A 22611-nucleotide genomic window follows, 5' to 3' on the forward strand; every position below is an offset into this window, starting at 1 on the left:
ACTAGATTTGAATAGCCTGATACTTCTTTCTACCTTTCACTGCCTTTCCTAGACCCACTGGGAACTGTGGTATTCTTGTGATGCATTCCATTTTTTTTAATTACTCCATCGCTAAGTGAAGTTCTAAGTTCTAATGAAGATAACTAAAAAATATTTTAAATGAATTATAAATGTAAAGCTCATTCGCCCATTTCTTGATTCGGTCCTTCCTGGCAGGTAAGGGCCGGTACCAGTGACAGTGACTATTAATCTCACCCATCTGCATAGAATGATAGGCTGTCCGCCTCCCCAAAGCTTCCTGCTGCCTCCCCCAATAATACAAACCACCACCTTGGGTCATTTCTGGTCAAACTTTCCTTCACTTTGAACGGAAGCATTTATAATACGAGAGAAAAACTTGCTTGCAGTATTTCAGATACAGATTAATTAAATAATAATAATAATATTTCTATTTTTGAGACCGATAATTCGTGGTGGAATTCCATTATAATATATTATAATAAAACAAATAAAAAACTTTATTCCACTTAATTTTATTTTGACCGTAACCGGTTTCAGCTCGTCAAAGCCATCTTCAGACTGGTCACTTTTTAATATTTCTATTTTTGAGACCGATAATTCGTGGTGGAATTCCATTATAATATATTATAATAAAACAAATAAAAAACTTTATTCCACTTAATTTTATTTTGACCGTAACCGGTTTCAGCTCGTCAAAGCCATCTTTCAGACCAGTCTCAGAATAATAGAAGAGTAAGTATGTAACGATGTATGATTGTGAATGAGACAAGGAGTGTATGCCAAGACCGAGTTGTTTGGCGGTCCATCCTCTCTGCCTAAAAGCCCAAACACTGACTTTCAACCAAGACATCTCAAGGGGCAATGGGCAATAACTATATACAATGGCTATAAAAAATGTCCAAAAATAAATAATACATACAACCACGAATAATAATAGAAATAATACGAATACAACCCGACACGAGGAAAAAGATTAGAATAAAAATTTGACAACTTTTTACCAAATCAAGTACTTTGGGTTTCAAAGTTGTTGAAAAATAGGATTCTAAAGTTTGATATTTACAGTGTCCGTGGATTCATTTCACACCGAAATGAATAAGTTTTATCCAATTCTAAAAATACGTAATATTTCTAACCTCTATTTATTTAAAATTGTTTACAAAAGTAACCCTGCAGGTCGGTGCGTGTTACCCTTCCTGCACCGTGAACATAAGCGATTGTCACGGTGGGCAGGGGCAAGGGTAAGACTATCATGACTCAGGATATTCCTCGGGGCTGATGATGCTCATGACGAAATTACACGAAGCAGGCTTGCACTTACGCACACTCAGGGGTGGTAGAATGCATCAATACAAGACATTTTTAAATGCATATTTAAAGCAAGCTATTAAAAACTAACACACAGTTTAAAAATACATATTATATATTTATATACCTACGTAATGGGGTATTTTCACGAACTATGAATACTGTCAAAAACTTGTTGAAGATTTAAAGTTTATTTTTCTGATTCTCATCATCATATTAAAAATATGTAACTTTAATATTTTTTTCATATTATTGATTTAAAAAACGATCAAAAACCGCACATTTCGAAACGGTACCAACTGGTTACAACGTCGTCATGACAAAATACTGCCAACGTCTGGTAGACACGGCTGTCAACAATGTCGCCCGGCGTGAAGTCAACGCCGCCAAATCCACGAATAAAAACGACCTTGTCGTTTTGGCAGAAAATCGACAATGGCACATTTTAAATCGTTGTAGAAAATTTATTCGTCAACATAAAAACAAAAAATACCTTAATAACAATTCGGAACACGTGTTCATGCATCTGCATTTGATATTAAATTTAAATTAGACGGTATTTGTAACTACAAATTACTATATTATGTTACTACATAAGCTGCCGTTCCAAAAAAAGTTTAAAAAAATTTAACAGCCTCCTCCTTCTTCCTTATCTTAAATTGAAGTGTTTACTCATCGGCTTAAAATGGCACTATAAGTTTCAATGTAACACTTCCGGGCACTAAATTTTTTCCAATATACGTTACATATGTTTTTTATATATGTGCGCTCTTCGATACCCTGGTATATTGACACGTATACCGAAAAATATGAGCATTGCTAATTTGTTGAATCACTTGAAATTATTGTCAATCCAGTTGGGATTGCAGACCCTTAATGAATGAATTGATAGGTTTCCTGATAAACCTCTAGTAAAATACCAATCCAATTACGATGTCGGAACACGCGTTCATAAAAATCCCAATATTTTCGCATTTCGTCATTGTATATTATAAAGACAAATGCAGGTGTATGAACACGTGTTCCGAAACGTTACGAATTTACTAAACGTTTATCAGGAAACTGCCTGCAATCCCGTTTATAACCGTATTAACAATAATTTGATAAAATTCTCCGTGTGGTCTTTGGTGCCGTTAATATAAACGGTTTATAAAATGATACACGTAAGATGACATATTTAAGTAAGTACCTACCACCTATATTTTATATTTTCTGAATGTTCAGATAAATTTGAACAACATTTAACTTTAAAAGTAGTTCTTCAAACTTTTAATAAACATTAAATTTAAGGAACTCGCATGAAATGTTTGAAAGCTCCGTCGCAGGCTCTCGAGTGTCAGATTTACCCCGCGGTCCACTTGGCATCCCCCTCCTTGGCAGCCACTCAACATCTCCTTCGACTAAATTGCATTATGGAGGGTTGTTAAACTACGTAATTTTCAGTTTAAAATCTTTTGAATTCACCTCCCGTCTGGCAGTTATCTTCGCCTGTTACCTCCAACATCACTCATCCTGCACCGTAATCCGCGACCAGCCCTTGTAATTGATGGATGAGGAATCAATCTGATTAAACTTTTCATAGTGTTTTTTAACAAGGAAACGTGGTGATGATGAACACGCGTTTTCGAGTTCACGTCGGAATTGATTTTCTGAACATGTGTTCTTTATTTCTATAACATAGAAAAAAATCTAATTTAAAAATAATTGTCGTCTGTTTTTATAGGTATAATATATATTTCATCATAAACTGGGAAAACAACTTACGTAAAGTGCAAGTTATAAACATAACTTTAACAATAAGGTGTTTTCTGGCGATAAAGCTACCTATACCTACTACTAAACTCTACAACAAAATCCCACCCTCATCAGAACTCACAACAATATTTTAACATTTAAATTTCAAATAAAAAGCTGGATAGGAAATATAGTGAGATCAGAAATAGATAATATACTGACACCAAATATAGTGAGATCAGAAATAGATAATATACTGACACCAAATATAGTGAGATCAGAAATAGATAATATACTGACACCAAATATAGTGAGATCAGAAATGGATAATATACTGAAACCAAATATAGTGAGATCAGAAATAGATAATATACTGACACCAAATATAGTGAGATCAGAAATAGATAATATACTGACACCAAATATAGTGAGATCAGAAATAGATAATATACTGAAACCAAATATAGTGAGATCAGAAATAGATAATATACTGACACCAAATATAGTGAGATCAGAAATAGATAATATACTGACACCAAATATAGTGAGATCAGAAATAGATAATATACTGACACCAAATATAGTGAGATCAGAAATAGATAATATACTGACACCAAATATAGTGAGATCAGAAATAGATAATATACTGACACCAAATATAGTGAGATCAGAAATAGATAATATACTGACACCAAATACAAACTGAAACCGAAACTACTTAGCTGATCAATAAACGCCATGCAATGTATTCATAATTATTTCGGAAAAAAATAATAAAACAATTTAATATGTTTATAGTTACTATATATTATCCATAATACTAAAGTTTAACAATATTGAAATGAAATCCTCAGCCCGGGAGATTCCAGTAAGGATATCATCATAATATCAATTTGTTTCAAAGAAGAAAGTTAATAAAAAACTTATTATTATTGTTTTTATTTTTCCTAATGAAAAATATTTGAATTCTTTTTTTAAGTTTCTGGTGTTTTTGGAACTTGTTACTTTGGGTATAATTAGGTACCTAAAGATTATCGAAAGAACTATATAATCTGTTATAAGTTCAGCGGTTGTTATTTTTTTTTAAATACTTACCTTTAATAATTCTCACAAAAAAACTTATTTTATTTTGTTTTAAAACGTTCTCGTGTTGTTTGTATTTTGATATTTGGTCTAAGTATGGATGGCCTTCGTTGTCGAGGGGTAAGGTTCTGGACTAGCAAGTCGGAGTTCGCGGGTTCGAATTCCGACGTGCGCAAGTAAATTTTATTTGATTGATTTGTTTTATTTCATAATTTACTTATTAAAATAATACATAGTATATTTGGGGCAGCTTCTAGAGTGAATCGTACTCTCACTTTTCCCTGGTGTGACACCAATATTCAGAACTGAAACTTTACTTTAATTGGCTTTGGTCGTGTTGATGGTGACCAGATCTAAGTAGCCAGGTAGGTACTACCCAATTTTCTTCTTCCCCATCTCCTTCCCATTTCCAGTGCTTTCAGCCTGAAAACATACCCCATTTGGAGATGCCATAGTCTCACTGGCTCCAGACGGTTCAGAGCAGCTTGAACTCTTATGCGGTTTCAAAATTTAAAAAAAAAACGATTCTCGGAACTACTTAACATATATTTTTATAACTTTCCGAAGTAAGTAAATGGATAACTTTGAGTTCAGCTGTTCATTCTTTTTGTGGTAATTTTAATACCCTCTAAGGTCTGTAAGATTATTCCTTTTCCTTTGGGTAGTTACCTGCATTTTTGTAACTTTAATATACAATTAAATATTTTGATTCAATAAAATATCTTTCTTTGTTTTATAATTATAAAAAATAATATCATAAGAGTATACCAGGAAAATTAAATAAGACTAGCACATCTAAATATCATATAACTTTAGGACATGTTCAGTATTTACCTATTTACTATGTGATTTGTGAAAATTGCTTACTTTGGATAATGTTTCATTAAATTGCTGTATAACGTAGTGTAATAATTTTTGTTGTTTGTTTTTGGGGTGTTATGCCGTGTTGCGCTAACTCCTTCTTTAACTCACATCTTCGGATCTACCGGATCTGCCCTGATGATGGACACTGCAACGCTGTCCGAAACGTCGGCTAAAGAAGGAGTTAGCGCAACACGGCATAACACCCCAAAAACAAACAACAAAAACGCTTTTGGCCGTGAGAATCTAAAAACTTACCTAGTGTAATAATTATTATTATTACAATTTAGAAATCAATTTTTAAAATCTTAAATCTTTAAAATTTTCAACTTTTATTTACTGAATCTTTGCCGAGTTTATGCGCCAAAACAAAATACGCCCACAAAAAGAAGGACAATGCTTATAGTGGTCGAATATAAAAATTCCAGTAATAATAATGACGAGACAACGGATGACTGTCAGCTTCCACTCGGGACCAGAATTATGTCATCAGTCTCATTTTTTATCACCGGCCATTATCATCCTACTACCGTAACAACGTGAGACAGCAGAACTGGTTCATACCAAACTATCCCCAAACATGTGCTAATTAGTTAAAGCCCCAGGAATGCACGGGGCGGCTTGACGAATCATTTAATATCGAAATCATCGTCTGTGCCACTAACAATGATATTAATTGGTTGCATTCTGTATATTTTTTAAACAGATCGGCGGCTATGGGGAGTATTGGGGAGCCGCCCATTATGCCCCTGGTCCCAATACCGGGTTATCACAGACCGTGAGTGTGCACTTCTGCCTTCTGCCCCGTACAATACCTTTTTGTGGGGGCCAAAAATGTAATTAAAATTTAATCAAGAATTGAATTGTTAAGACTTCAATGAAGACAAAACGCCTTCTGAAGAAGTGATGCGGCCCTCCACGTCTTTTTAATTTTTGTTACGTTAATTTTTATGGGCGTTCCGGGTGAAATTGATTGATTCGGTAGGAATTTTTTTAAATTCTTTTTTACTAAAATAGTTATTTCTTTCAAAATGACGTGTTTTAATTTAAAACTAGGTACCTACCAACTTTGATCTACTAGATCATTGTAGAAATGTATGATATATATGTACAGCGCCCTTGAGGTGATTTTGCACAAAAACGGAGCTATACAAATCATCAAAATATTATTATTTTTATTAAAAAGGTATCAAAACTTAAAGCAAGGTAAATAACTTATTTTCTTTAAACTTGAGTGATTTCGTTACATCGGTTCATTCTCGAAGTGTTGTTAGTGACAAGAAGTATTTGCATATTCGTTTCTTCAGGCCTAAGTCAACAAAAGACTTTGTCAATAAGAATGTCAATAATTCCGGTGGGCTGTGAAAACGAATGGATATCATGTTAACAAGTCAACATATTGAATACTGCTTATTCTTTCTTGTCGCTAATGACAAACTAAGCCACATTAAATAAAAACCATTAACATTACCTTCTTTGAAATACATATGACTGCATTTTACTTCTTAACTATAACATACACCTATGTCACCTCACTGGTTATTGTGAGTGACAAGTATCGGGCAGTGTTTTTTATAGACCTAATTGAATGTAACTCTATCCTGGATTGTTCTATCCTTGTTTACTCTAACAACTTATTAGCGATGATTGCATTCAATCCTCCAATAACTAATAAATATTTTTCATTTTTTAGGATTAACTCAGTAATTGTAATACTTTATCATTGAAGACAATATTAGACACTCAAACGAAAAATTGGAACAGAAAAATCAGAAAAATATTCCAGGAATTGAACCCTTCCCGGGGCTTTGCTAAGAGCAAAACTCCGGCTGACGATGAGAAAGATGTGACCAAATCTTTTTCTGAATGTTTTTGTTTCAAATGTTACTGTCTTTTATGAATAAATAAACAATCCTTATTTTATGCTAAAAGTGTAGAATATTTGTGTCACGTTCCAGGGTGGTAGATAGGTATATATTTTCAGTATGCCCTGATGAAAGACCATTCAAAAACGAAACTTTGCTTAAATTAGCTTTATCCTTGTTTGGTGACCAGATATGATTAACCAGGAACTTTCCCACCTTCTTCTCCTCCAACTCGTTTCCCTCCTGACTACTTTCAGCCTTACGATATACTCCAATTGGGGATACTGTAGCCTAACTGGCTCTGGCTAGGTGATTGGAAGCAGTCGGTCACAAGAGTGCGGTATTCACATAAAAAATAACAAACAAATTATTGCAATATCTAATCGGCACCTATATTTTAAGATATTTGCGGTCATCGGCCAGTTTGTTGCTAAAACTGCCAAAATTTTAATTTTATAACAAGTAGGTTACCTACGTAATTTTATTTTAAAAGTTATTATTCTATTTCATTTGATATAACTATATAGAGACTATAATATCTTACATGAAAATAGTAAACCAATCCAAACATACCGGGAACAATAATGCATTCTATTGATAGTGTCAAATAGTTCTTCTGAAAACATAATTGTGTATTATTCTTTTTCCGAATGAAACTTTTAAAGTAAATTTCAATAAAATATATCATTCTACCATATGAAATATTCAATGAATTGACCAAGGATCATTTTACTCAAAAGGTATCGGATCAGATTGGTCTCTTCATTTTTCCTTTTTTTCCCTTTCAAAGGCAAATAATAAAATTCGGTCAAGTGAAGTCCTATAAGCTAAGTCTTGGCCGTAATAAATGTCCCGGCAGATCAGAATGTCCTTATTCCATTAAAGGAGGGTGCGCTAATCCTGATTTAATAAGCCGTCCAACGCCGGGTCCCCGGGACGATATGGCATTATGGTGTCAGGTGAAATATTATGGCTACCTACGTGTATGTTAAATGTAATGGTGTAGACTCGAATTTGTATAAATATTTTGTATTTATTTTTTAACAAACTCACTTTATGGATAATAGCTGTTTGCTGAGGAGTTAAATACACAATAATATAAACATGCAACGTATCCATACAACATAGTTACGTAAAACAGTGACTGGCGACAGATTTCAAAAAATGTCCACCAACTTACTATACGAAAACCAGTACCAAAATAGAACACGTCTTTTTTTCATCCTTAAATATGAAACATCGTGTAATATGCGCACGCAAAATTTCGTTTCATATTAGGGTATTTTCACTGTTGATGAAATAATTACAATGCGACATACTTATTTTATTTTTACAATTTTCTATTTTTGATTTTGCATCAAAACGATATTTATTTATTTATATATAATTAACGTCTTTCATATTTTACATATGATACTTATAGTATAAGAAACATGAGTAAATAAGAAAGGAAGTAATAAGTAATAAGTAATAAAGGAATAATTAATTATTATTTAATTAATTAAATAATAATTATAGTTCAAGTTGAAAAGTTCTAAATGAGAATTGTGTAAATAGATCGTATAACATCAACTTAATACGACATAGGAGGTAAGAACATAATAAATATCAATAAAAAAGCTAACAATTAGTTCCTGTACTTAATACAACGATTAAAAAAATATATTTACATAATATAACGTATTTAACATAAAGATGTAAATATAGAAAATAGAAAAATAGAATATATAATAGGTAAAATACATTTCTAGTTGATTATATGTCACAAAACAAAAAACCAAATTTCCTATGAAATAATTTATGATATTACAGGTTGTAAGGGTTTTTGTATTTTTTATAAATAATTTATATTTCTATATAATCTATAAGTTTAGTAACTAAAATACATAGCACAATAAGTAGAGAAATGAATAATATTTCGTCGATGTATTTAATAAATTTAGGAAAGAACTTCGTAGAAAGTACCTACATATATCAGCCGTAGATTATTGGTTTTACATATCTATATTGTGACAGTGATATATTACATACGTCTCTTATGTAACATATTATGTCCATACGTATTACCCAAGTTCTGGATTCTATGTATCGGACTGTTGAATATTGCGGTTAGGGAATGCAATCCCGGTATACCGGGATCCCGAAATACCGAGATCCCGCAGACATTTTGCGGGACTAATCTCGGTCGAAAATTTTGCGGGATCCCGCTGGACTGGCGGGATTACAGAGAAGCTTCTACAACTGCATCGACGTCCAGTTCTTCCACATCGGCTCATTGTGAACCTCAACCATCAACAAATAAAATCACTGACCATTTTTCAAGCGAAAACAATACCGTCGAAAAGAGGGTATCACGAATGGTGTCTAAAGATGGTTTACCATTCCGAGTTTTCTGTACCTCGTCGGATTTGCGAGATCTTTTTAAAGCCGGGGGTTTTAACTTACCAACATCGTCTAATTCTATCAAATTAATGGTTATGAATTACGGCAAGACACTAAAAATGATGGTTATTCAAGATCTTTTAAAGCTGAAAGAGAGCAACTACAGATTTACCCTCACTTACTCTGAATTACTTCGAGTCCGGTGGATTAAAAGGCACATACCTTCAATTCACTTACAATGTGCTAATGACTATTGTGCCAACCAGCGTGGAAGCTGGACGAGCTTTTTCAGCCGCTGGCTACCTTTTGTCCAATATCAGAAGCCGTTTATCAGATTACACACATTAATACTTTAACTTTTTTACGAAGCTATTTCCAAAATAATGTTTAATTAAACTTATGATGCTCATTGTACAAGAATATTGTTTATCGTGTGAACGTTATTATTTAAATTTAAGTTTCAGTTCATTTTCAGTTTCAGTGCCGGCAATCCGGGCGTTTATTTTATTTTCATTTGTGTACATAGATTTATTTTACCCACCTCACTAGACAGAGTCTGTTCCGAGGCGGGTATGTGATGTAAATGTATGTCTTATCTTATTCTTTGCCAATTTATGACTTAAACTTTACCTATGTCTAACTAAAGGTAAACCTATTAATAAATCATTTAAAATGTCCCAAATAACTTGTTTTATTATAGGTATAAATTTAAAACTCTAAAAGCAAGGTTGGTAGATCGAGGTATTAGGTCTTTATTGTATGATTGATTAGATCTAAGTCCACTCTGCTGGATCCCGCAAATACCTGGATTGACATTTTCTTGCTGGATTGCATTCCCTAATTGCGGTAGTTGCAGTATTGTTACAGTAATAATGCACCCATATTTTTTGTGTTTCTGGCCGGCACATTAAAGTTAATTATCTGCAGTAACTCGGGGCTGTCAATTTTACTATGGATGATTTTAAATTAATTTAATTTTAAAAGTGGGGTTTCGGTGACCGCTATCTCAGCAGCCAGTAGCATTACCTACGTCATTGCCAAATTTGCGATATATCTGATCGTTTTTAAAATAATTAACAATAATAATTATTAAAAATATTTTAAATTAACATTTTTAATAATACTTACTACGATTAACGTTAACAATCCCTTATATGTGAAGATAACCCATTGTTATGTGTATAAACTTACTACCTACTTATTTATTATCCGGCTTTCCCGATTTTCGAACCTCATTTATGGAATTTTTTGTATGAAACGAAATTAACAAAATTTCCTTATATGTATTATGATATTTGAATGAAAATGATTTTGTCTAATTCGAGGCGGTAAAACTGTACAAATTTCACACAGCGCATAGTTTCAGTTCGTTGTGTGTTTTCATTAATTAATATCATTTTTTTAATAATAGGAGTATTGAAACTCGGGCAAATTCAGTTATCATCAGGCCTACATTGACTAACCTTCCATTAACCTTCCATCGATAGACTCCATAGTTTATAGTACGTTCTAACTTTTGAAAAGTAATCTTCTTACCTTAACAACAATAATAGCTGTTATATCCTGATTCCCCTGTCCTTGGAAGACATTTATTTTGCATAACGATCGACATTATCCAAAAAGTCGTGTATATTAACCAACATTTTCCGACACCTCGGATGCCGCGCCAAAAGTATTGGCTTTTGTCAACCGACTGTCGGAATCAAATTCTTACCGTGCTCGCAGTTACCGCTAACTGTCCGATTCCTTGCTAAAACTCCCGATGGGCGTAAAACACGAAAACAAAAATGTTGTGTGAAGGGTTTGTTCTCATAACTCAAAACATAATTTACCGTACAACGCAATGCTCATAATTTGTGTGAGATTTATCAACCCGTCTAGTGAAACCTTAATTGTATGATACAATGTTTCAAATTCCGAACACAAAAGGATTTTGTCAAACAAGAAACCAATTTTAAAAGCACAAAACATTAAAAAATACCTGCACCGCTGCATAAATAATAAGAGGACTTTTCATTCGCTGATGTTACCGTGCCAAATTAGAACTACAATATCGAACAGACTGAACATTGTCGTGTTGTGCCACATTATAATAATCTTTATTACGCGTGACAATAAGAACTGGAATTGCATTCACGGTCTGAATGGACTTGGTCGGCTGTGTACACTGTCCAAGACGGTCGCGACTGTGGAAATAATAATAATTATTGTCACCGCGCTGCGTATCGAATTGACATGCCAACCGTTTCCAATCCCACAATACAGTCACGGGCATAATATCTGAATATGGGGAAGACTCCATTCAAAAATAAATACAATTTTTATGATTTATTTTCATCCATAAAGGTTTATTTGTAGTAGTTCGGAAAAACTGCGAAAGTTTAGAGAAATGCTTAAAAAGGAATGAACATTATTTCCAAAAGAACCAAACTCCTAAATAACCTGATACAACGATATACGAGTACTAGACCACAACGCTAGTGTTAGAAATCATATTAATTTTGAAGCGATCATTTTTATACAACGACATTACCCACTTTTTAATTTATTTTTATGTCACAAAACTCTAATGTATGTACAGTTCATCAAATTACGTGCACTGTAAAAAGTGCATGAAAAGATCACCTTTCGGAAATGTTGAGAGGTAATATATAAGCCATAAATGTTTGTATTCTCAGTATGACTTATATCATCACGAATATTGGTAATAAGCATAGAAATCGCTTGCCGATTTTAGCGTAAAAGTGAGATGTTATTTTGTCAATAATTTTATAAAAAACAAAGTTAATCAAGGGAAACTGTCATATATAATCTTAGCCATAAAGTTTTATTTTCAGTTGTTTCTTGTACACGTTACTATATAAAATAAACAAAATTAAGTATATAGGTTAACGCTAATAGTTTTTACAAAGTAATTAACAATTATTTTAATTAAACTCAAGGGAAACGATAGGAAAAACTTCAATTGATGCAGAGCGTATTTTGGATAATCAAAAGCTAAAACCGATTCATAGTAAAGATTAATGGAAAATAGTCATTTGCTTTGACATGGGTAAGCCCTGATTCTATTTCCACTTCGGTACCTACTTAAAAGTTAATGAAACGGCGCTCACCATACTTAATGAAGGTATTTGATTACATTGATTGCGCTTCTTCTCTCTCCGTATCTTCTTGTTCAGTTATCCGGGTACCTGTCGATTTGTGTTTCTGGATATGTAATAGCGCCAAAACATTTGCGAGCCGAAATGTAAACCGAACCTTGAATTATGGGAAAGGAACGAAGCAACAGCAAATGGTCCCTTTCCTATAATTCGATGCTCGGCTCGCGTTTCAGTTCACAAATGTATACATCGCATAATATTGTCGTTCCTTCATGCATCCACAGTCAGACGGGAGGGTGTAATACTATTTCATCTTCTCTAAATTGAGCTATGCCAATTTTGCAAATGTTTGGTAAAGCCAAAGCATTTTAATCTACCATTCACCGTTTCTTCTCACCTTCCGTGGTTCTAGGAGTGGGAAATTTAGATATTTTTAGAGCTTTAGATCGGTCGATATTTTTCGGCTGTCCATCTCTAAACAATTTTTTCTTTTATATTAGGCCTTATCTAAAATTGCCTTCTGTCCAACATCGAGTCTAAGTCTGACCTCGACTCCAATCTTCTATAAAATTAGAAAAAAATTGCTCGTTTAAATAAAATATAATAAAGTCTAAATTTGCATTCCCTATAATAATAATTAGAAACTAGCAGTTAAAAACCCGCTCCGCGGGTTTTTTTCTGCTAGGCCCTGCGGGCGGCTCTACGTTGGGCTTCGCCCATTTTAAGTGATATTAACAACAGTTACATTTAATAGATAGATATTAGGACGTTCACAGAGAGAGGGTGAGTATATATATTGCTAAAACACGGAACAGAAAGGAGTTAATTAATAATAACATGCTAAATTTACGCATAATAAGAATGACAGTTGTTTGAATAAATTAAATTTTACGTATTTGTGATGGATTATTTCAAATGAAACACTATTATTGACTACATGTCTACAACTGATATTAACTGTTATCTTAGGTACCTAATATAATTAGCTCATAGGAGACTTGCAGTGCTTAAATATGTGTTACAACCGTCAATGTCTATAAGTTGAATCAATATCGTTTAGTTTGTCACAATTAAAGATAGTTATAACAAAGTTGACTTAAATAATAGATTATTACATATTGATTAATTGTACCCGTGTTTATGAATAAAAGGAGGGTAATTGTGCGATGAGATTAGAAGTCGGTTTAATTAAAAGGTGTTAATTTTACTCCAACTGGTGGTAATTCTTTACCTACAACTGTTACTGTATCTAATAAAGTTTAAAGTTAGATTATATATACAACATCATCAGGAGAGTAAAAATCTATATATAAAGGTAGATTATTACAATATAGCGCCCCTGAGGTGATATCTCACAAAAGCGGCGCTATGCAAATTGTTCAATAAATAAATAAATATAATGTTTACATTTTATTGTGTATACACCGAAGTCAAAAATTAAATATAGATTGCAATTGGGAAAGAAGAAGTGGAAGGAGGGAGGGGGGAGGGGTAAGAGTAGGCTGGGTTTATAATAATTAGGAATTACAATATCGTTAGACGGGAAAGACCAGTTGAGTGGGAAAATATTTAAAAGAGAGTTTATAAAAAAATTCTTGTTAATTATATCTGCTTTTATATTAACATGTTTCCTCGTTTCCAAAATTTATATATTATTTATAGTGAAGTATTTTAAGACCTGAAAAAAACAAATAGCATACAACCTTAAAACAATATATCCATAAGACAAATAGCATTTAATAACGGTTATTCTAATAAATTGATAGTTGAAATACTAAATAAAAAAATTAAACATATTCTCTTCAAACGGTCTTTCTAAAGATAGAAATAAACAATGGCGTAGAATTCTGTTTGTGGATAACGATACTTCTAAAATTATATATAAAAACAATCCTGATACTATTCAACTGGCGTTTTACACTAATAACAATGAAGAAATATATTCTTAATAAGAATGACAGTTGAACAAAAAAATCAGGAGTTTAAAAACTCAACTGGGATGATTGTAATTTCTTTTACAAAGGTAGAACCAATAGAAATTTTGAAGTCAGAACTAAAGAATATCGCACGGCTCTAAATGGAAATAGTGAATCTGAGTTTGCAAATCATCTTTTGAATAATGATCACACTTTCGATAAAAAATTCAGGTCTTAAAATACTTCACTCGGGATATAAAGCATCGCAAATAAATAATTTTGAAATTAGAAAACATGTCAATATAAAATCAGATATAATTAATAAACAAAAAAAATATAAATAATAATGAAAAATGCCATTACAAAGTGATAAACTTCCAGAAGAAATCTGCTTGTTAATCGTAAGTACTCAAATATTGTGAGCTGCATATTTAAATATTCGCGCCATTCATTTGGTTCGTTTTTAGACCGCCAGAGGTGCGCTCTGTCGGCGATCTAATCTAAAGCCGTGCGTATCGGCCATTGAAGGATCGCGTGATTTTTTTATAAACGTCAAACATAATTACGTAACTGTGGATAATTTTCACTGTAATGTAATTAATCCAATGGATTATGAACTTTCTAAAATATATTTTCTTTGATATTATCCAAAAATTATATGAGGAGAAACGATGCTTTTGAAGAAATCTCGTATTATTATGAGGCGATCCTATTTTAGTATGAAATCGTGTCATTTTCAAGTTGGCGGAATTTAACCGAAACAGACAATTTAAATTTGACCAATCAGAGGGCCTACACCGTCCAGACGCTGAAGTATTAATACTATCAGACCTACACCGTCCAGACGCTGAAGTATTAATACTATCAGATGGTGGGCTGGAACGCCCAAAGGGTGAAAAGCAAAACATTGAAAAAGATCTGCTATATGTATAGGTGGGAAGTAGTATTGATTAAGCTGTTGATAAGGCAGTTTATATATCACAGGGCATATCAATAACACAACGCCTGTACAAACTTCTTTGTCTGCATAGCATAAACATTACACTATTTTTAGGTTTTTCTTTTATACACTCTGTTTACAAAAAAACAGTCTATTTATAAACAAATTCTGCTGTGTAATTATTATTGTGTTCGAGGGGTAAGGCTCTCGACTGGTGGGCCAGAGGTCACGGGCTTAAATCCCGACGTGTGCAAATAAATTTTATTGATTAATTTGAAATAATATAATGTAGTATATTTGCGGCGCGTTACAGAGTGGAAGATACCTACTCTCAGTATCGCCTACACGGAGAAAAATTTGTAGGTATTACTGATTTATTCAAAATATCTTCATTGGTAATCCTCCTATTGGTAATCCGGTTAAAAAAGGGATTGCAGGGCTTTTCCTAATCAACTTTTAGTCACTTCATAGCATATCGGAACACGTGTTCATGCACCTGCATTTGCCTTGATAATATGCATTTACGAAATGCGCAAATAGTAGGATTTTTGTCTACGTGAAAATTCGTTCGTATTTTACGAAAAGTTTGTTAGGAAACCTATTCATTCATTGATTAAGGGCGTAAAATCCTGTTTTCAACCGTATTACGAATAATTTGAAGAAATTCTAAATAAATGTGCATATTTTTTATCACTAAGTTTTCTCCGGGTGGTTTTGGCCGTGTTTAAATCTGAATAACGAGATAGTTCTTCACCTTCCTCTTCCCCTCCCACTACCTTCAGCCTCACAGCCAGTTGGAACTCATGTGCGTTTTCACATAAAAAATAATTTAACCAATGTTTACATAGGTTTTTAGGAATAATCCAGAATTGTATCTCTGGCAAAAACAACGATACCAATCTCCAATAAGTTCTTAAAATATGTTTTTTTAATCGAACCAAATCACCAATTCCGAATTACCTTTATCATGTATTAATTTAATAACTTATAATTAATACTCCGGTACGAGCTCTGCCGAACTAGTTTGAGGTAAGGCGGAGCGAAATTTACCGTTGGACTTGGATACTTATTGGGGCAGGTCCATGAAGAAATGTACATATATAAATAAATGTATAGCTTATATTATACATCGCTCATGTAATTCAAAAGAACCGGATTTTTTATTTAAAAATTCACCAACTTTGTTGTTTGAAAAGACCATGTCTGCTATATATCTAATTTCACTGTTATTGTTAGATTAATTTATTTTTACAATTTTAATAAATTTTTAACGTACAACGTATTTTAATAATATTTTTTTGTAATATTAAAAAAAAACTCTTTTGTACTGATTACAGAAAAAAACCATCTGTATATTGTAGTCGTTTGATTTAAATATTTGAAAATTTCTCAATAATCTTCAGACATCGTTTTCTCAAAACATGATAACTGTAGAAAAATTTATCATCACATGAGTAATAATAGGTATAACAATTGATTATGCCTTTTTATATATTCTTTGGTGTGATTGCCGTTGCACTCCTTAATTTTGCTTTCGAAATGCTAATCGGTTTTTATGCGATATAACAAAAATGCCGCAGAACGTCTAGAATAATATTGTTGTTGTCATTACCCACTTAGAAATTTATTATTTATCTTGACTTAGAATTTTTTTTTTTTTTTGATAAATATTTTACGCACATCTCCGAAAATAAATTTCAATCTTAAGTTTCCCCGAGCCAATACATCTAACCCAAACAATACTGATATCTATTGAATGTACATTTAACCACCTCTTATCAGACAATAGTTTCATTTCATAAACTATACAAATTTGGACATCAAAAATGTTGCGCATAAACTCTTTACAAGGGCCACAATTTGCGTCATCTTCCTGGGCTATAAAATGAGCAGTTTAAGTCAAATGTAGGTCATTCACTATCGGAACGTATAAGAGGACACACGTGAATAATTAGCGCTAGAAAACAACCTCTTAAAATGGACACCACTGCTGACAAAGCCGCTCAAGTGGTGGCACTACTGCAGTCAGGGATGTGATAGTGTTATGTTGCTCAGCAACTAAACTTAACCCATTTTTCCGTTCGGCGAGTTTTCCAACGGTTTCAAGAGACTCAAGGAACGGGACAGAGGGGCGACGATGCTGTACATCAAAAAGAGACGATCGCTTTATTGTCTCATAAGATTTTGCAAAAGATGCTATTTTTGTGGCACCGAGGGTAGTTCGTTAAAATGAACCACCTACTAACGGCTTTAGCTTACCTGTATATATAATTCTATGAAATATATCAATGTACAACCCACCTCCAACTGTTCCTCAAATTCAAGCAAATGATTTTATTAAAGACTTTCTCGTTTCGCGAGTGGAGCTTTTGTAAGCTCACAAGAAAGCTCAATGCCGTTTATTATTATTATTATGTATTTATCCGTCTAAGGTTGAAATTTGGAGCGCGGGAAAAGACGTCGCTGTATTGGCTTTTTACGTCTCTTGTGCCTGTTTTCATGTTACATAAATAACATTATGATTCATGGGCTGGGAAGGAAACAGGGGCTAGGGACTGGGGACTACATGGAGACAGCAGGGAGGGTGGCACCATGAAAAACTGAATGTTAAGGGAGATTATGAGTACACGCGACTGACAGGGCTGAAATTATATCGGGTTTCTTAAAATATGAAAGCAGTCTTAAGGGATGAAGAATATGGATCTTAAAGTAAATACTTTTTTGTGTCCCACTAACAACTTTTAATTTCTATGCAATATCAACTATTCTTAGCTTAAACATTATGAGCTGTGAAGCTTTGAAATAAGTGACGCTTTTTCTGACGTTATTCTTGCAATTCATTAATGAAACTTAGTTGTAAATTCAATTTATTTCCTTTAATCTACGAGAAAACTCATTGATTGCTCAGTTTTAACTTCTCCTTCTTTTTCATAAACAACGCATGCATCTGAATGAGGTGGTTACAACGGGCTCTAAGTAGCGAGGATATAACCAAGAATGCCCCTATCAGTGAGCGATTTCATATTTTTACTTCTCACCGTCCACAATGTTCAAATAACATTTAATTTGAACTGAAAATACGCCGTTATTCGGTGTAACCCTAGCGCATTGAAGACCTGAAATTACTTGGACCTGTATACAATATATTATGGACATTATTGGAAATTTCTTTTGGATGACAATACCTGCCAACCTATTGATGACAATGAAATCAGATTACGTACGCTCGCTTTATTCGACATTTTTTTGTGATCAGGAAAAGAATATGTATTTGAGTTTTGGTTCCAGCGCACCAGATTACTTTGTTCCCGATCCCTTTTACCGTTGTGGAGATTTGGTTCAATGTACACATATTATCAAATGAAACTTCCACAAAATAACTTACCGTTATTTGAGCCTTCGAAATCAGTTTCAGTGCAGTTATTTTGTAAACTGTAACACATACCTAGGAGACAATAAAGTCAGGTGCTTTACTACTACTTGTCAGTGTAGAGCGAGATAGAAGTATTATAGTTTTATAAAAGCCCATGTTTTAGTTTGGTCTGCCTCTCACATCTAAGCTCGCAAATACTAACCACGTATCCGTAATCTTTGTACTCGGTTACAATAAACTTAAAAATAAGTAATCAATAGTCCGGAGATTCTTATGTGAATAATCCCGAACCTTATAATAATAGCGGTACAACCTACAACCATATAATTAAAGTACATCAAAACCTCTGTTTTTTTAGCAAAAATATGAACTAACTATTTTTTTTTAAAATTAAATATCTTTTAAAGGTCTCATCAATTATTATTACTTGTACGTATTCCCAGTTAAGACTGTTACATTTTTTCTGTGTCTTGTTCTCTTTCGTTTAGATTTCCTTTCATTGATTCTAAACATCACATAATATCTAATCAACCGACTGCTGAATATGATATTAACCTGTGTTTGTCTGTCTGTCTAATGCTTGCCTATTTTTCATAGTAATAAGAAATCACAAACTGACACGGGTATTTTATACCTCCATGTCACTTGTCATTAAAACTTAAATGACCCCGACCTTTGCCTATTGGAATGCTTCCCACTTAATTACAAAGCAATTCTAAATGCACACCCATACTGCCGTGGTAAATAAAAACACAGTGTCTTCCTCGAGAGTCGCAAGAAAGATCCTTTGTTTTTAGTTACCGCGGCAGTATAATGCATCTATTTATTTTCCTACTACATTTAGAAATATTATTCTTTATCGTGTAATTAAATATATCAAATTTTTTATTAAATAATATTGTGTATTAAAATATGCATTTGATTTGATGATTACTATTGTTTCAATATGCCTTACACTATAATATCACTTTTGGTGATGTTTTTAGGTTCCTTATCGGTTGTGCAATAATGTGAGCAAAGTAAACTGCGCTAATTAATCTTAGTTTTCTTACTATCCGCAGGTGGTGTCAACGATGGACGCCATGTCCAAGTACTCCCTCGAGGCCGAGAAGTACCGGGGGGCCTACGGTATGTACCCGGAGCCCTCCCGCGGCTACCTGGACTCCACCCTCTCCAAGGCTTATATGTACATGGAACAACAGAGCCCCAGGGCTTACCCCATGGACATCAGCAAGATGTACTCCGAAGCTTCAGCCGCCGCAGCGGCCGGGGCAGCTCCGTCCAACTCTCCGAGATCTGCAGCGGATTCCCCGGAACTGACTCCTCGAGGTGTCAACAACGCTGATGGAGGAAGTTCGGCATCTTCAGCCTCCACGGCCTCCCCTGGCGCACTGCCCGCCTACTACTCCACGGGAGCCGGTCTCCTGCCTGTACCTCAGTACGGACAGCACTACCCTACCACGGCGCAGTCCTCGGGAGAGTTCCGGAGACCCCTGACGGTAATCTTCTGACCAGATTCCCTGTAGCATAATGCTGAGAAGGCAAGCGCCGTCTCGCCTAACTTTTGGGACTCTATGACCAAAGGTCTGAAGTTCCCAGCCATTTGAAACAAGTATTTATCGGCTTAGAATAATAGCTACAAAGAGATATTTTTGGCCGTCGAGTACTGATTGTAGAAGTGTTTCAACTATATAATCGAGTGCGACAATTGCTCTTGTGTAAATATTTGTATAATAATTATTATCGAACCATAATTGATTGGTTAAAAAATCTGTTTCATTCAGCTACTTGACGCAAGAACCATCGTTTTCTTTAAATATTAAGTAATAATAATAAAAAAGTTGTTGATAATTGAAATCTTAGATGATAATCTAAATTGTTGAATGAAGTATTATAAATTATTCCTAGAAACTAAACAATTGATTGATTTCCTTATTCAATATATTTTTTTACTTTGAGAGATTGCTTCCTATATTTTTAAATTGAAAGTAATACGATTTAATAGACAATTCAATGTGATGATTTATTACAACTTTGTATTTCTCCCTTGTTAAAGTCGGGTCCAGATCAGAACAAAATAGCAGCTAACAAGTCCAACGCTTACGCGTTCCCTTTGCTATTCGATCGGTACAGACAGTCTGCTAACGATCAACGGGAATACGCTCCGAACGTTCGGTCTCCGCTCTGATCTGTACCAGCTCAAGGTATATAGCCATATTTATAATAATTCTTATGTTTGTTGTTTATTTCATTGTGATATTTCCTTTCCCAATATTTCCCAGTATTAACTTGGCACTGATTGGCCTATCATAGATTGATTCGTCAATTGCTCAATAATTTACTTCAGAGTTTTACATCGATATCAAGGACGTTATTAGTGATTTTCAACAACGAAAATTTATAAAAAAAAACTAGACATACTTATTTTTTATGGCGTACCTACCACGCTGGTTTTTTTCATGTCTCATTTATACATTCCAATTAATTTATCGAAATCCAAAAATAAATGCAGAAAACTGTAGCAAATGCAAACACAGTTTTAAAATTCAAAAGCATTATAAAAATATATATAGCGTAAATAATTATCGATGATAACTTTGGACACCTATATCTAGATTAATTAAATGATTTGATTTTATTGAACAATTATCTGTGTATTAATATGTCTGTGATGTAAAAATGTATATAGGTTCATGTAACCCTTAATTATTACAAAACTAAAACAATGTTATAAAACACTACACAATAAATATTCGATATCAACTTTATAGCACTTTGCTATTATTTGATAAGTACCTATATCAGTGAGATTTATTTAACTTATTATAGTTCAAATTATCGCTGTCGTTTGTAGTGAAACATGTAAAATGGTTCCTGTACATATAAAAAATAGAGATGTAATTATATTTAGAGTTTGTGATCAAAAGACCAAGTTTTGGAAATGAGGATTTAAACAGATTTTATGGAAAATATCTAATTGTTTTTGAAGAATTTCTATAACAAGATTTTTGTAAAAAATTTCTATTATGAAATTTTTTGAGAATTTATTTAACGTAAATTCAGTAATTTTAGATATAGGTACTATCGCGAATTTTGTTGATGAAGTTTATGAAGAACTTTTATAACGAAATTCGGAGTTTTTAACGAATAATAAATAGGTAATAATAAGTACCATGATCACAAACTCTACTTTAATACTATTATTATGATAATCTTATTAAGATAAATACAGCGGGACGAAGATTCTTATTAAATAATTATACGCTGTTATTTAAAAATTTCAAAATGTATCATTATTAAAAATTTAAGATGTAAATGTAAATAACTAAATTTAATTGAAAAATCTTGTTATTTAAGAATGAAACAAATTAACTGTTAATTACTTTTTTCCTATTTCTCATCCTCAATAGTTTAAAAAAAAAACAAATATATTTAGAATATGCGACATGTTAAAAAGTCAAGTAAAACCGTTTAATTATGTTTGTTATTATTTCAACTTAGCTGTAATTCAATTTGTTATAAAGTGTGTTTAACACTTTTTAATATTATCAAATGGAATTGACGAATCGCATTACTGTCGTGCCATTTTTCGTTATATTACTTGGTTCTTCAAGTACCTACTCTTGTCTTCTTTTCCTTGTAATGTTATGTATACGCGAATATCTCTGCTTTCAACATTAGAAAGTAGCATGTGAAATTGTTTTTCTTTGTAGCATTATCTTATCAAATAAATGTTATTTTATAAAATGTCAAAACTCTATTTATTTCATCGTTTTTTTTTTTACTTTCCACCTTTATCAATCGTGGAATCATTCGCTACCGAAATGTACCTATAATTTTTAACCCCTTAAGTCTCTCTGCCATATTGAACGTTATATTTAAGGCGCTGTCAAACATAAATAAAATTAAAAATGGCTCACCATACGTATTTTATTCTAAAGACTGGAGTAAAATGAATGATAAAAAACCAACATTTTACTACACAAATGTATTCTAAACATTATTGGCACTTCATTTTTTGTCGTTT

General features: G+C 33.1%; 1 protein-coding gene across 3 annotated transcripts in view; it reads left to right on the forward strand.

Annotated features, from left to right (window-relative positions):
* The window catches only part of Sox21b (SRY-box transcription factor sox21b), a 99968-nt gene extending 78148 nt beyond the window's left edge, over positions 1-21820 (forward strand). The window contains exons 5-6 of one of the 3 annotated variants that reach the window (XM_089631117.1): positions 19628-20083; positions 20641-21820. In XM_089631117.1, coding sequence (XP_089487243.1) covers positions 19628-20083; positions 20641-20772 — 588 coding nt within the window. In that variant the 3' untranslated portion in view covers positions 20773-21820. Of the gene's footprint in view, positions 1-19627 lie in introns of all 3 variants that reach the window. The other 2 variants (XM_089631118.1, XM_089631119.1) reach the window with 2 other exon arrangements.
* The last annotated feature ends 791 nt before the right edge of the window (positions 21821-22611 follow it).

Source organism: Hesperophylax consimilis, chromosome 4 (genome assembly GCF_061612785.1).
Source record: "Hesperophylax consimilis isolate HC1 chromosome 4, BYU_Hcon_1.0, whole genome shotgun sequence".
In the NCBI taxonomy this organism is placed as follows: Eukaryota; Metazoa; Arthropoda; class Insecta; order Trichoptera; family Limnephilidae; genus Hesperophylax; species Hesperophylax consimilis.